Raw genomic sequence first — 15,280 nt, forward strand, 5'->3', positions numbered from 1 at the left:
TTCCTTCCTTCCTTCCTTCCTTCCTTCCTTCCTTCCTTCCTTCCTTCCTTCCCTCCCTCTCTCCCCTTCTTTCTCTCCCCCCCTTTCTTCCTTTCTGGTTTTTTCGAAACAGGGTTTCTCTACGTAACAGTCCTGGCTGTTCTGGAACTCACTCTGTAGACCAGGTTGGCCTCGAATTGAGAGATCTGCCTTCCTCTGCCTCCTGAGTGCTGGGATTAAAGGCGTGCACCACCAGCACCCTGGGCCCTTCCAATTATTTTTTTTTCTGTTCTCATTTCCTTTTGTCCTTTCCTGCTAATCACATTCATGGAGATAGAATTTACTTTCCCCTTTGGGATGCTTTCAAGTTAGAAAAATCTATTTATAATTATTCATTTTGTGTAAGCATTTTTGTATGCACGCATGTACCACAGTGCATATGTGTGGAGGTCTGGGGCAACTTGTGGGAGCTGGTTCTCTCCTTCCACCGTGGGGGTCCCTGGGATTGAACTCAGGTTGTCAGGTTAGGTGACAAGCTTCTTCCCTTACTGAGCCATCTTGTTGGTACTGTTTTAACAAATCTCCAGTTTCCACAGCCAGGATACAGAATGTTTCCATCCTCCCTCCCCATAGGTGATTCTTTGAAATTGTGAGAATAAAAATAGCCCTTAACTGCCAGGCGGTGGTGGCACATGCCTTTAATCCCAGCACCTGGGAGGCAGAGGCAGGTGGATCTCTGAGTTTGAGGCTACAGTGAGCTCCAGCACAGCTGGGGCTACACAGAGAAACTCTGTTTCAAAAAACCAAAATGAAGGGCTGGAGAGATGGCTCAGTGGTTAAGAGCATTGCCTGCCTTTCCAAAGGTTCTGAGTTCAATTCCCAGCAACCACATGGTGGCTCACAACCATCTGTAATGGGGTCTGGTGCCCTCTTCTGGCCTGCAGACATACACACAGATAGACTATTGTATACATAAAAAATAAATAAATACAAAAAACCAAAATAAAAGAGAGAGAGAGAGAAAAGAAAAACTAGTCCTTAACCTCCATCGTCCTGCTTCAGATAACTAGAGCTGGATGACTACAGTTGGGAATTTTATGCACGCATGTCTAATGACAAGAACTAACCACAAAATACCGCCACAACCACAGCTTTGCACAAAGGCCACCATAACCTTACACAGAAAGACTCCTACAAGGCCGTCCACCCAGCAACTGTGTGTTTAGTCTTGGACTCGGGCCACCCTTGTTATCGATCCTTGTAGCCAAGGATTACTGTTTCAAAACACCTTATGTAATCCATTTCACCTTTAAATACTTCCTCTTGCTTCCAGCCTCTCCGAATGGCTCCTATATCCCTCGCGCTGTGTTACCTTAGTTCCCCAAGTCCTCTTCGTCTTTAGAGGCTCTCTGTCTGTTGTTGAGGCTCGGAAACTCAGCGCTAGTCCCTGGCATCCCCTTCCTATGCATCTTTTCCAGGGTGTCTCGTAAGTGGGCTCAGAGCTATGGTCTGTGGTGTCTTCACTCAACATGATCTAGGCTGTTGGTATAGATAGCTGTTTCTCTCTCTTTTTATTTACTTACTTACTTACTTACTTATTCATTTATTTATTTTGTTTCTCTCTTCTTGCTGAAGAGTGTTGAGTCATTGGTGTGTCCAGGAGTTGACTCACTTGCTCACCTGCTGTTGTTTTGGAAGCTGGGGAGATCATGAATAAGACTGTGGTAAACTTTTGTCTGCGGGTCCTTGTGGGAGCAGTTTTCCTTTCTCTAGTGAGTACCACAGGAAGAACTGCAGGGCCGCCTGGTGAATGTCTTTAGCTTTGTAAGAACATGCTCATGTCTTTTCCAATGAGTGCTTGTTTTGCGTCGTCTCGCTTTCTGTCTCTTGGTTCTGGGCCTCCTAGATCTACAGCAGCCAGAGGCACGGGCTTGTTACTCCTCACTACCAGTTAGTGTCCCTGCTACCCCTCCCTCGCCCACACACGTGCTTGCTTTGTATCCAGGGACTCACAAATGCCCCACTGAGCTGTAATCCCCAGTTCTCTGAGCAACGCTGGCTTTCACGCGCAGTGCCGCGTCTGCAGGTCTCATTCTCCCCCTCCCTGTCTCTCGTCTGTTCCACATTCTCACACTTAGTGTTGTTTTGTCTTCCATCTCTGCGATTATCCTCTAACTGACTTTTTAAACTCTGTTTCTCATTCCTTGCTTTTCATTCTCCCACGTGGCTTCCCCTGTCTCTCTGCTTCTATGGTCTCTCTCTGAGCCTCCCCCAGACCCCTCCAAGCACAGTGTCGGAAGGGTACCCCCATAGTTAGGTTCTCTGTGCTGCCTTCGGCCGGTACATCTCAGGCTGGGTAAGTTGAAAGAAATCTGGGTCCTCCGTCCAGCTCACCATGGACCCGCTTAGCCCCTAGATAAACCCTTCGCTTTTGTTAGCCTTGCTCTTCGCATTTGTGAAAGGGCAGTGCACACCGAAGCACACAGGCTTGCTGTGACTTTGTGCTTTTTTTACTGAGGCTTTCACAGGGCTTTTTGGTCGGGACGGCTGTTCGAGACAGGGTGCTGTATGTTGCCCAGATGGTCTTGATTCATGATGTCACAGAGTTAATATGCCTTCCCAGTGCGAAATCATGACAGAAACCTTTTAATAATCATGCATGGCTTGTTCCGGCTAATGTACAGAGGGGAACCAGCCTTGAGCAGAGATCCTTTTCTGCTTGGTTCTGGCTAATGTACAGAAGGGAACCAGCCTTGAGCAGAGATCCCTTTCTGTTTCTCTAGTTTCATGACCACGAGTTACACTTTGAACAATTAAACATCTTTTACAGAGACAGAAATCCTAAGGTTTGGTTATTTGGACAAATGGGGAGAGTTCCAATGTACAGTTCTTGCCAGAGCTAGCACAAGACAGAGCACAGCTGCATTTCCTGGGCAGCTGTTAACCAGGATCCTCCTGTCTGGCCGGCAGAAGAATGCTCTTTCTGATAGAGGCATGGGGTTTGATTGGTGGCGTCGTCTCTAAACTGCCTGGCAGTGGCATGCTCCTTTTGCTAAATTTTACCTTGGTGTATCTTAATATTTTTGAGGCAAGCTTATTGGTAAGTTCCTTAGTAAAAAAAAAAAAAAAAAGATAGCAACATCAGTTTATTTCTTTCACTTCTTCCTTCAGAGTTCTACCTTCTCCAGCCTGATGGGTGCTTGGACTAGAGGTGGTGCCACCGTGCCCATCATAAATGTCGTTCGTAGCACTTTAGAAACCATCCCGGTCCTCAGAGCGGTACCCTAGAGGCGAGTAGTATTTCCAGAGCTCACTTACATCCTACAGAGCCCAACTTAGATGCCTGAAGCTTGGAGACGGTGGCACCAAGACACAGAATCTGGAAGGAAGGCACCTGTAGGACAGGAGCCCTAAGCTCCGAGAGCTGTGAGAGTTGCCTTTGCCTGTGCTGTTGTCTTGATCTCCTTCCCCTGTCTCAGAGTTAGGCAGCTGGCCTGGTTCAAGGCGTGCACCACTGTGCCCTGCCCACATGGTTGACTCTTAATGTTGGCCAAAAGAAGCAAACATGCATACACACATATGTGTACCTATATATATCTGTATATGTGTGTATTTATATATAAGAATACATAGATGCATATATGTGTATATATATACACATATGTATATATTCTACTTAGAGTAGAATTTCTACAGCCCACAAAAGTAACCTAATGTGCTAAAACCCAGAATGACTGTTCCTTTGGAGGTTCTATTAGTCAGTATCCCTGAGATAATTAACTCATAGAGGAAAGGTTAGCTTTAGCTCATAGGTTTGGAGTTTCAGTCCACAGCACCGTTGCTTCTGGGCCTGTCATGGCAAGGCAGGGCCTCATGGCAGTATCAAGGGGTGGAGTGAAGTCAGGGCAGGCCAGGTAGCAAGAGAGAAGAATCTGTGGTCCCTCTAGACCCTTTAAGGGAATAGTCTTCTTGCTCTAAAAAATGTCCCACGAGGCCTTTACCCTCAACATTGTCAAGCCAGGGATACCTGGGCCTTTGTGAGGACATTCTAGAGCAATGGTCCTCAACCTTTCTAATGCTGTGACCCTTTAATACAATTCCTCATGTTGTGGTGACCTCCAACCATAAATTATTTTTTTTTTTTTGGTTTTTCGAGACAGGGTTTCTCTGTGGCTTTGGAGCCTGTCCTGGAACTAGCTCTGTAGACCAGGCTGGTCTCGAACTCACAGAGATCCGCCTGCCTCTGCCTCCCAAGTGCTGGGACTAAAGGCGTGCGCCACCATCGCCCGGCTCCATAAATTATTTTCATTGATACTCCATTGGTGTAATTTTGCTACTGTTATGAATCCTAATGTAAATATCTGTGTTTTCGGGGCTGGAGAGATGGCTCAGTGGTTAAGAGCATTGTCTGCTCTTCCAAAGGTCCTGAGTTCAATTCCCGGCAACCACATGGTGGCTCACAACCATCTGTAATGAGGTCTGGTGCCCTCTTCTGGCCTGCAGACATACACACAGACAGAATATTGTATACATAATAAATAAATAAATAAAAAATTTAAAAAAAAATCTGTGTTTTCCGATAGTCTTAGGTGACCTCTGTGGAAGGGCCTCCTACCACAAAGGGATCAGGACCCACAGGTCCACAGGTTGAGAACCCCTTTTCTAGGGGGTAGACACTGTTAATGACTAGAAAGGAGTATGGGGATACTCTCTGGGGAATTTCAACTTCTTGGCCCTGGACCTGAAGGCTTCTGAACTTCTGATCTCCCCCTGGCTGTGTTTCGGGACATCTGGAAGACAGGGCCTGATACTGTGCAACACACCCTCTTCAATCAGCGGGCTGATTTGCATGCTCTATTGTGGTCGAGAGGCTTCCCCATCCCTGTGCCATAAGCACCCAGAGCGAGCATAGCACACACATCAGGGCAACTCTGGTACAGCCTTGTGCCTCTGGCCATGGCCTGCCCTGGTTGCCTGCCTTTCCTTCTGATTGGTGCCTTCTTGGCAGGTAAGACTCCTCCGGGAGGGAGGTGGGGGTTGGCACTCGCTCAAGAAAGCCCACACAAAGCAGCAGATCAGTAGCGCCAGTGGGGTGGATCCTAGGAAAGGCAGAGAGGTGAAGTGGAGGCCAGGCTCCAGAGAGCTCTGTCTAGGACCAGGGGCAGGACACGTTCCTGTGTGGACCTTGATTACACTGACCCTTTGAAGAGACGATAACTGGTCACCTTTGCTTCTCACAGGGGACGTTAACATGGACAGTCCCCTACGCCATGTGGTCAGAAGCTTGAAACTAAAGATGATGGTTATGCATCCTGGGAGGTTCCTGGGGACAATTAGCCTGTGTCTAGCTAGTAGATTGAGAGGTCCTCAGAGAAGAGGGGCCCAGAAGGTTCCAGTCCCATGATTGCATACAAGGCTCTTAGCTGAACATGGATTCTTGGAGACATGATGATAATGCTAATTTAGGGGCCACTTACTCCAAAGCCCCCATTCACAGAGGAAAACAGAGCTGTAGAGAGAACACACTAAGCCTCAGGGAACCAGGCCTCCCTGCCCCATCCAGGGCCAGTCCTCTGGCGCTATGAAAATTTTGGGAGTGAGAGTCTCCTTGGGGTCTGACAAAATATTCACAGTAAGGAAGGAAGGGGCCCAGGCTAGCCCTCAGTGGATTTGTATCTTTCAGCCTTCCAGCCAACCTTGACCTACCCTGACGCAGTACTGGTCTTCCCAGGCCAAGTGGTTCAACTCAGCTGCACAATCAACTCTCAGCATGCCACCATTGGGGACTTCGGCGTGTCTTGGTATCAGCAGCGCCCGGGCAGTGCTCCCCATCTGCTCTACTACCACTCAGAAGAGGAGCACTATCGGCCTGATGACATTCCCGACAGGTTCTCTGCTACTGCGGACGTGGCCCACAATGTCTGTGTGCTGACCATCAGCCCCGTGCAGCCGGAGGACGACGCAGACTACTTTTGTTCCATTGCCTATAAATAGCTAACTTTGATCCCTAAGGGCTGGGGTATGAGATGAATGGCTCCTGTTTGTCCCCCCACTTCTGCCCCTGACCTTGGACCTCTCTCTCCTCTAAGTCTTGCTTTCTTTCTCTTGCAATGAGTTAATAACATTCAACATGATGACCATGCGATCCTGGGATAACAAGTAACAGATCAGAGGACATGGGAGCTGGAATTCTGGTGACTGCTGTCAAGAGGAAACACCTGAGACCCCAGGGAACCTGGCCCAGCCCTGTCCCTACCCTCAGGGGCTTAGCCTGATGCCTGACCTCCCCATGACCTCATGAACTGAAGGTAGAGAAAAGGGAACTAACCTTTACTGCCCCCCACCCTCCCAGCTCCACTTGGCTGATTGTGGTTCAACGCTCATTGTTCTTGGGTGGCTGGTCCCCAAGGCATTGATGCTGATGGCTTGGAGGAGGGGCAGCCCCTGCCTCTTCCCCCGAAGTCTTTGGACAAATCTCTACTGAGCCTTGATGGTCAGGGTCTGGTGTTCTCTGAAGGGCCCTCAGGGCCAGGAATGGGGACATTGAAAGCAGATTATGCGGTTTCTGTCCTCCTCAGAGACAGTGTGTTCTACTGCTTTCCCTGGAGAAGATTTCCCACAGATGGGTAACCACACCTGAGCAGTTATGCATCAAGGGGTGGCACAATTAACGGTAGGGCCAACAGTGCTCTCAGAAGCTGAACTAAGTGAGATTGGAACTTTCAGAAAGATTCCTGAGCTGTGGTAGCACATGGCTTTCATCCCAACTCTCGGTGGATTTCTGTGATTTTAAAGCCTGCCTGGTTTACATAGGAAGTTCCAGACAGCCAAGGATAGATACATAGTGAGATCTTCTCTCGAACCAAAACAAAATTCCTGGACTGGGGGTTCTAGATCAGCGATAGAATATTTGCCTAGCATAAAAAGTGCACTAGGCTCAGCTCCTCAGGATAGTAAAAGCAAACACACATAACACCCCCCCCCACACACACACACATACTCAGCTTCTTCCCTGGTGTCTCTAAGAAGTGCCCACCCCAGAAAAAAAAAAGCGTGCGGTTATGGCACACACCTTAAATCCCAGCACTAGGGAGGCAGAGGCCAGCCTGGTCTACAGAGTGAGTTCCAAGACAGCCAGGGCTACACAGAGAAACCCTGTCTCAAAAAACCAACCAACCAACCAAACAAACAAACAAACAAGCAGGAAGTGCCTCATTTCTGGAGGTGAGCACCTAGATGCAGCATTTGGGGATCCGGAGCTTACAATCTTGACTATCTTTGGGTCCTTCAACCTTTAATCCCCTTCATCGCTAAGTAGCCTTATGTGGGCTGCACCCGCGGGCGTGGGAGTGGGGGTGGGGACGCCGCGACAGGCAAGTCCAGGATTACCCTTGAAAGAAGGCGCAGCAGTTATTTAAGTTTCTAGATTTGCCTTTCCCAATCTCAGTATTTTCCTGTGCACTCTGTCCAATGCGGGTTCTACTCGACTCTCCCCACCGCCAGAACGCAAGGACACCCCGCCAACCAGCAGCCTGGCTCAGCAGCAGGAGCACAGGTGATGAGAGCTCTGTGAATGAAGCCTAGAGCGGTGCCGGAAGTGCTCACCGGCGCGAGAGGGGTGGGTAGACGGAGAGGAGGGGGCGTCTGGAGAAGGGGGAACAGGTAGGGACGAGGACAAGGGTGGGAAAAGTAGAGGCGGAAGGGCGGGCGGGGGCTCCAGGCCCTGGGGCAGCTTCACCCCAACCCAGCACCCTTCGCCCCTCCCAGTCCACCGAACCCACCTTCGCTCCACTGGCCCAGGATGTGGGAGCCCCAGTTGACTTAAAGTCTATGGGGAGCTGTGTCGCCGCCTAGTTGGCAGAGCTGTGTCCACTCCATCCAGGAAACCCTGACCACGCCGAGCCTTTGTCCTGTACCCAGGACCTGGTGGGCTATGGATTCCCGAGAGAGTTGGGAAGTTTTGGGGTACCAGATCTTTGGATTTTTCAGTCTGGCAACACTTAACACATTGTTGGGGACAGATAAAGCACCTTTGGATCATCTCAATTCTCCTTACTCATCTCCAAATTCCCTCATTAAGTGTAGGACTGCCGGCCTCACTTTCCCAATCAGCGTAAGCTCATTCTGATCACCGGTGCACTGGTATGTTTAACAACCAACTCAGAGCATTGGTGGGGCATGGGGAGCCCTAAACACTCGGGAGACTGAGACAGGAGGATTGCCACTGGTTCTCAAAAGGCAATTTTGGCAGGGTGTCGTGGTGCTGTCCCACTAATAAGTAGGCAGAGACAGGAAGATCTTTGTGAGTTCGAGAAATCCTGGTCTAAATAGCAAATTTCATACTAACCAAAGCTACATTGTGAGACCCTATCTCAAAATCCAAATAAACAAATTGATTAAAAATAAAAAGCAAGCTTGGGCTTTTTGTGCTTATTTATGAGTAGACAGCGCCACCTGGTGGGAAAGCCAAGCAAATTCGGACTGTGTCCTAGAACAAGGGAAGAGGAACAGAAACCCCACATCTCAGAGGGTGTTTCTCGCTTTAAATGTGCCCATCCTTTCTAGAGAAGACTCAATGCTTGGAGAAAGCCCACTGGTTTCCCTCTATGTTAGCAGGGAGTGATTTGGCTCCTGGGTTAGAGTAAGACTCTATCTCAATAGAGCAATATTGCCCTTGGTGGTTTCCGGGTGAGAATTTCCGTAAGAGAGCCTGGATTTGAAGCAGTGGCGGCAGCATTTCTCAGTGGACATACCCGGAGATATCTGTTCCATTTGCTCGTGGTCTACTTCTGGGGTCTTCGAAGTTGATCCCATACGTCAGGGCCTTTCTTTGGAAGGCAGGCTCCCTCTGAGTTCACACAGAACCTTGGCTTTATCTCAGCCTACCCTAAGATAGCTGGGGGCCCTGAAAGAGCTTCAGAGGTGGCTCTAGTAAAACTTGCTGGGACAACTACATGCTCAAGAATTGCATAAGCTGTGTAGGTTGCTTGGGCTGCATGCACAGGCTGCTCAGGTTGCACAGGCTGCATTAACCTGCGTGGGCTGCATGACCTGCGTAGGCTGCACAGGGTGCTCAGGCTGCACAGCATGCAGAACAAAGAATGAAGCTAGAAGTTCGGTTCTCTATCTTTTCAGATACAAAAGGGGAGGAAGCCATCATGCCAGCCAGCCAGCTTTGCACTCCCCTCGTGACATCAGAGAGAGGAAATGTTCTGATTTCAGGGGCAGCCTTACACAGATGAATGCAGACTGTCCTCTCAAGGCCACATGGCTGCACTTTTTGTAGGATTTTCACAACCTCACAGAAGATGATAAGGCAGTGGGCAGTGTGAGCCATAGTGAGCCACACCAGTGTTTTAGATAAAACTACTTTAGGGACCACAAAGGAAGCAGGGTACTGTGGACTGAACACCCAGCTCATTTAAATTGACCACTGAGTCCAAGATCACAGCCTTCTGCTGACCACACAGACAATTGCTCTCTCAGACACTGGGTCACAAATCCAGGCACTCTAACCCGCTGACTACTAGATAGCTAAACTGTAGGACATCTGCAAGTAGATCCGCCCCAACAATTAGATCTATAGATTGCTTTGGGTAAGATAGTCATTTTCATAATATTAATCCTACCATCCACAAGCAAGTGAGGCACTGCCACCTTCTGATATCTTCTTCAGTTCCTTTCTTCAATACTTTAACCTTGGGGGGGGGGTCGAGTAGAACCTGCATTGGACCGAGTGCACAGGAAAATACTGAGATTGGGAAAGGCAAATCTAGAAACTTAAATAACTGCCACGCCTTCTTTCAAGGGTAATCCTGGACTTGCCTATGGCTTCTCTGTGTAGCCCTGGCTGTCCTGGAACTCGCTGTGTAGCACAGACTGGCCTCAAACTCACAGAGATCAGCCTGCCTCTATCTCTTGAGTGCTGGGATTAAAGGCTCTTAACATTTTCATTGTACAGTCTTTTTTCATTTTCTTGGCTAGATTATTTCAAAAGATTTTTATCTTATTGTGATGATTTCTCTCTTGGGATGTTTGTTACTGATATATTGTAAAGTACTGATTTTTGTGTTAGTTTTTTACTTCGCTGAACGTGGGATTTCCAATGGGATCCTATGTACACTTAAAATCACATCATCTGGGGCTGGAGAGATGGCTCAGCGGTTAAGAGCACTGACTGCTCTTCCCGAGGACCCAGGTTCAAATCCCAGCACCCACATGGCAGCTCACAACTGTCTAAAAATCCAGTTCCAGGGGATCTGACACCTTCACACCAATGCACATAAAATAAAACTAAATAAACCATAAAAAAATCACATCATCTACAGATAGGATACTTCCACTTTTTTTATTTCTGATTTGTATTCCCTTTTCTCTTTCTTTGTCTCTTTAGTTCTAGCTAAGACTTCAAGCACTACCTTGAACAGGGAATGGACACTCTTGTCTTGATTTTAGTGGAAATGCTTTAATTTTCCCCTCCATTTAACATGATTTTTGCCTATGGGCTTTTCATATATTATCCTTATGATATTGAGATATATCCCACATACCCCCAAATTCTCCACAGCTTTGATCACAATGTGATGTTGGGCTTTGTCGGAGGCATTTATTTTCATTGCTGAGGTATCATGTGTTTTCTGTCCTTGAGCCTGTTTATACAATAGATCACATTTATTCCGTTACATATATTGAGCCGTCTCCAAATCTCTGGCACGAAACCAACTTGGTCATAGTAGATAACCTTTTTATGTGATCTTCAATTCATTTTTCAAGATTCTACTGAGAATTTTTGTGTCGATGTTCATTAGAGCGATTATCAAATTCTTTTTTGGTTGGGTCTTGATTTTGGTATAAGGGTAACACAGATTTGTAAAAAGAATTTTAAGGATGTTATTTCTTTTTCCTTTTCTTTTTATATTTGATTTTATTGAGACTACATCTGTTTATTGTCCCTAGTGCTATTCACTAATTTTAAAAAGAGATTAGAGGTTTTTATTTTTGTAGGCCTATGATTAAGGCAAAGATTCTTTTTTTTAGGTTTATTTATTATGTACACAGTCCATGTATGTATGTCTGCATGCCAGAAGAGGACACCAGATCTCATTATAGAGAGGATGTGAGGCACCAGGTGGGTGCTGGGGGAATTGAACCCAGGTAGGACCTCTGTCTTGGAATCTCCACCTATCTATGTAGCCAAGATGACCTTGTATTTCTGACCCTTCTGCCTCCACCTCCAGAGTGCTGGATTATACACATGTGTGTCAACAGACCATGTTTAGGAGGTACCAGGGACGGAAGCCAGAGCTTTGCATGTGCTAAGCAAGCTTTCTATCAATTGAGCCACAACCCAGGCCCACTTTCATATTACTGGTTTGGGCAGTGCTGAACTAATTGGGACAATGGAATTCTGCCCAGGATTCCGATTGCCTTTGCTTTGGAGCCTGTGTTGGCACTTCCTCTGTAGACCAGGCTGGCCTCGAACTCACAGCGTGCCTCTGCCTCCCAAGTGCTGGGGTTAAAGGTGTATGCCACCACCACCTGGTCTTTTGATTGGCTTTTAAAAGCCTCCCCTTATCTTGACATAGATTTAGACTGTTTGATTATGAGAACCAAGGGGATTAATATATGTAAAATACATTGAAAGGGGTCTGGCACCCAACAACAGCTATGTGTTAGACATTCTTATAGTCATTTTAAATATATTGATAAAGATTTGCTAAAGTAAGTTTTTCTCCGCTTTTATTAGTTCTTTGAGTTTCATACAATCTGTTTCGCTCCTATTCACTCCCTTCCCTGACTCCTCCCAGATCTCCCCTCCTTTCCTACCCATTCACTCTGTGTCCTTCCCCCCTTCACCCATCAAAAGAAATGTACCAAGAAAAATAAAGTTGGCCATGTCCGTTTGGGATAGAGTTTGTGGTAGAGTCTGTGTTTAGTGTGCACCAGGTCCTGGGTTCCATCCCACTACCTACACACATAAAGAAAGAAGAAAGGACTTTTTTCTTTAAAAAAGAATTTAGAGTTGATCTACAAAGGCTGGAGAGATAGCTCAGTGTTAAGAAAGTTGGCTGGTCTTCAGAGGACCTAGGTTCAATTCCCAGAACTCATGGGGTGGTTCATAAACATCTATAATTTCAGTTCTAGTAGATCTGACACCATCTCCTATCTTCTGAGGACACTGGGCATGCTTGTGATACACAAGACGTGAATGTAGGCAAAATACCCATACAGAGGAAATGAATCATTTTAAAAAGTTGATTTGCACAAAATGGAAGAGATTCTGTGATCAACGCCTCCACCCAGAGCTGTGATGGCAAAAGTAAGCTTAAGAATTGTCTCGACACACAGTATAAAGAAGAGCCAAAAAAAGAAAAAGAAAAGAAAACCTCTGAAATTAAGGTAAATACCATTTTGATACAACATTTTAATTAAAATTAATGAAAAATCTACTATCATGAAAATATAAACATGGTTTATTAAGATAGGAGGGATGTTACTGTTATGAGTCATAGATGAATTCAAACATGGGGAAGATGTGCCTAGGATATGCAAATATTAGCCCATTTTGCATAGGGTATTTAAGCATCTGTTGATTTTGGTTTCCATCAGAGTGATTTCTCTGTCCCAGAATCCAGTACAGCTTCTAAAGACGCCATTTAATGACTCTGCTTCAGTTGTCCTGTGTTCGTCCCGCCTGCGCCCGAATTTAGCTGAGGAAGACCGCTCGTGGCTGATGGAGAGACGGACTGGGACTGACTTGGCACCCAAAAAGGCCCCCCCTTCTCTCTTCTCTCTCTTCTTCCGTGCGTGCGTGCCTGCGTGTGACCGAGAATAAAGGAAAGGGAAGAAGTCCCTGGTGCTGGGGAAGAACCAAGCCGCAGAGCCTACTGGGAACCAAGAAGACAGTACCCAGTACCGTGGCTCTTCCCAGGATGCCTTGCGAACTAGAGGTGGAGCTGGATCCAGAGCCGTTGCAGTGTTCTGGCTGCAAGTGTTTACCTGGCTCAGAAAAGCGGCCATGGACCCCCTGGAGAACAATCATAGCGTCACCAGGAATCAGGACATCGTGGGCTTAAGTATCCACAGCACCTTGGACACCCTGGTGGTGACTTCGTACCTCTTATTGGTTCTGTTCTTCGGGCTGTGGGTATGGCGGGACCTCTGGGCTGGTGTGGCACTTCCCCGCAGAGACCTGGCCTCCACCTAGCCTCCTGGCACTTCAGAGAGGATAGCCTTGCCCACCTTTTGTCTAACCCTTCCTCACCCTGACAACCAAGCACCAGCTACTTAGGCAACAAAACCGTTCTGGACCATTATCCCTTTCTATTCCTATACCCATCCCCCACCCTAAAATAATAGTTAAGTAACTCAAATGTCCTGCTCCTGCCACTTAGAACCCGAAACCTTAATGGTATTTTTTTTTTTTTTTTTTTTTTTGGTTTTTCGAGACAGGGTTTCTCTGTGGTTTTGGAGCCTGTCCTGGAACTAGCTCTTGTAGACCAGGCTGGTCTCGAACTCACAGAGATCTGCCTGCCTCTGCCTCCCGAGTGCTGGGATTAAAGGCGTGCACCACCACCGCCCGGCCCTTAATGGTATTTTGAAAGTCCTTGTGAGACTCACAATGATGACAGCAGCTAGCACCAACACGATGCTGTAGCTCTGAACTCTCCAGGAGTTCCCTATCTGCAGATCTAGCCAGTCGTGCTGAAAGTATTTAAGATTGTCTTTCATTTGTACTGGATAGCTAAGATTATTTACGGTAATTAAGTATTGCAACGCATAACTTATAACCTAGAGGCAATGTAAAGCACACAAAAGGATGTACTGGAAGTTACATCCAAATATTATATGACATTTATAAAAGAAATTTGAGCTGAAAGAGTCTAGGAATGAATTCTCCATGCATGTGAAGGCCAGATCTACGGTGACTTGAACTGAGATTCCTAAAGGTTGAGTAAAAAGCAGAAGATAATGGCGCTCAGATGCAAACCTAGAGCTGTCTGGCATGTGATGGACTTGAGCATCCTCGGAGTTTCGTGTTCACAGGAGCTCCTGGAACTAATTCCCCACCAGTGCCAAGGGGTGGGAGCACAGGGTCTGTTCCAAACAGGAAGGGGAATCCCTTATGCACATCATGGCACTCAAACAGTATCTGTCTTCATTGGCTTCAAGCCATGAACTGTCTGTTTCCAGAGGCAGGCATTCTTAGTCTTTGAACTTCAATTCTGGGGTCCTTCCTCCAGTGCTATGATTAGGAACCCCCTTAGCACTCCCAAATCATTCTTGACCTTACCTGGGGGCCATGTCTGGCCAAGATTTGAGAACCAGTAAACCTTTTGCTCCGGGAGCTCTGGGAGATTTAAAACATGGATGGATGTCCGGCATGATTTGATCCCCTTCCTTCTTTATAGTTATTTGTCCTAGACAGGATCTCACTGTGTAGTTGTGGCTGGCCTGAAACTCACTATGTAGACCAAGTTGGCCTCAAACTCAGAGATCCACCTGCCTCTGCTCCTGAGTGTTAGGCTTAAAGGCCTGCGCCACAACACTAGACTTTTGTTTGTTTTAAATTAAAAACAATCCTATACTGTTGTTAATTGCCAAATGCTTTAACCTTTAGTGTAACAAGCAAAATGTATAGAGCGACTTGAATAACTTAGTTTTCTTCCCTCGTCCAACTCATCTTTCTGAGGTAACCGGACCTGGTATCTTTTCTCCATTTTCTCAGCGCTTGGGCAAACATACAGATGCATAATGTATACTCTGTATGTTCCTCTTATAAGACGGGATCAGACTGTACATTAGTCTGCGGTATGTACTCTTTCCCCACTAATGTATTTGGAGAGTCCCACACAACAGCTGCGGGATAGTAAGACCAACATCTTCTATCCAGCTCTTCTCTGTGAATGGTACTCCACCAGAGTGTTTCTGTTTCAGGCTCTTCTGTCACACAGGCGTGGTACAATAAAAGACTTCTTCCTGGCTGGCCAGAACCTAGCATGGTGGTTGGTGAGTAAGCTTGTATGTGGCTGTCTGTTTGGGGGCTTTCTGTGTTGGCTTGGCTTTTGTTTTTTTGATTTGTTTGTTTGTTTGTTTCAAGACAGGGTTTCTCTGTGTAGCCCTGTCTGTTTTGAAACTCATTCTTTAGACCAGGCTGGCCTCAAATTCAGAGATCCGCCTGCCTCTGCCTCCCGAGTGCTGGGATTAAAGGCTGTGCCACCACTGCCTGGCGTGTTTGCTTTTTTATTATTTTAACTTATATGTCTTAAATCCAAAATAGTTTGAAGTTGCTAGATCAGGA

At 46.8% G+C, this 15,280-nt stretch overlaps 2 protein-coding genes across 2 annotated transcripts in view; both read left to right on the forward strand.

The window, feature by feature from the left end:
* The first annotated feature begins 4,935 nt into the window (after window positions 1-4,935).
* Window positions 4,936-7,079, forward strand: Vpreb3 (V-set pre-B cell surrogate light chain 3). The gene is made up of 2 exons (XM_005360211.3): window positions 4,936-4,987; window positions 5,663-7,079. Exons 1-2 carry the CDS (start codon window positions 4,936-4,938, stop codon window positions 5,971-5,973), a joined length of 363 nt encoding a protein of 120 aa, XP_005360268.1. The 3' UTR covers window positions 5,974-7,079.
* Window positions 7,080-12,997: 5,918 nt separating this feature from the next.
* Window positions 12,998-15,280, forward strand: part of LOC101987057 (sodium/glucose cotransporter 1-like) — a 34,349-nt gene continuing 32,066 nt past the window's right edge. Inside the window, exon 1 of the mRNA XM_005360212.2 lies at window positions 12,998-13,126. Within this exon, the coding sequence (XP_005360269.1) occupies window positions 12,998-13,126 (129 nt within the window). The remainder of the gene's footprint in view (window positions 13,127-15,280) is intronic.

This window comes from Microtus ochrogaster, linkage group LG2 (assembly GCF_000317375.1).
Source record: "Microtus ochrogaster isolate Prairie Vole_2 linkage group LG2, MicOch1.0, whole genome shotgun sequence".
In the NCBI taxonomy this organism is placed as follows: domain Eukaryota; kingdom Metazoa; phylum Chordata; class Mammalia; order Rodentia; family Cricetidae; genus Microtus; species Microtus ochrogaster.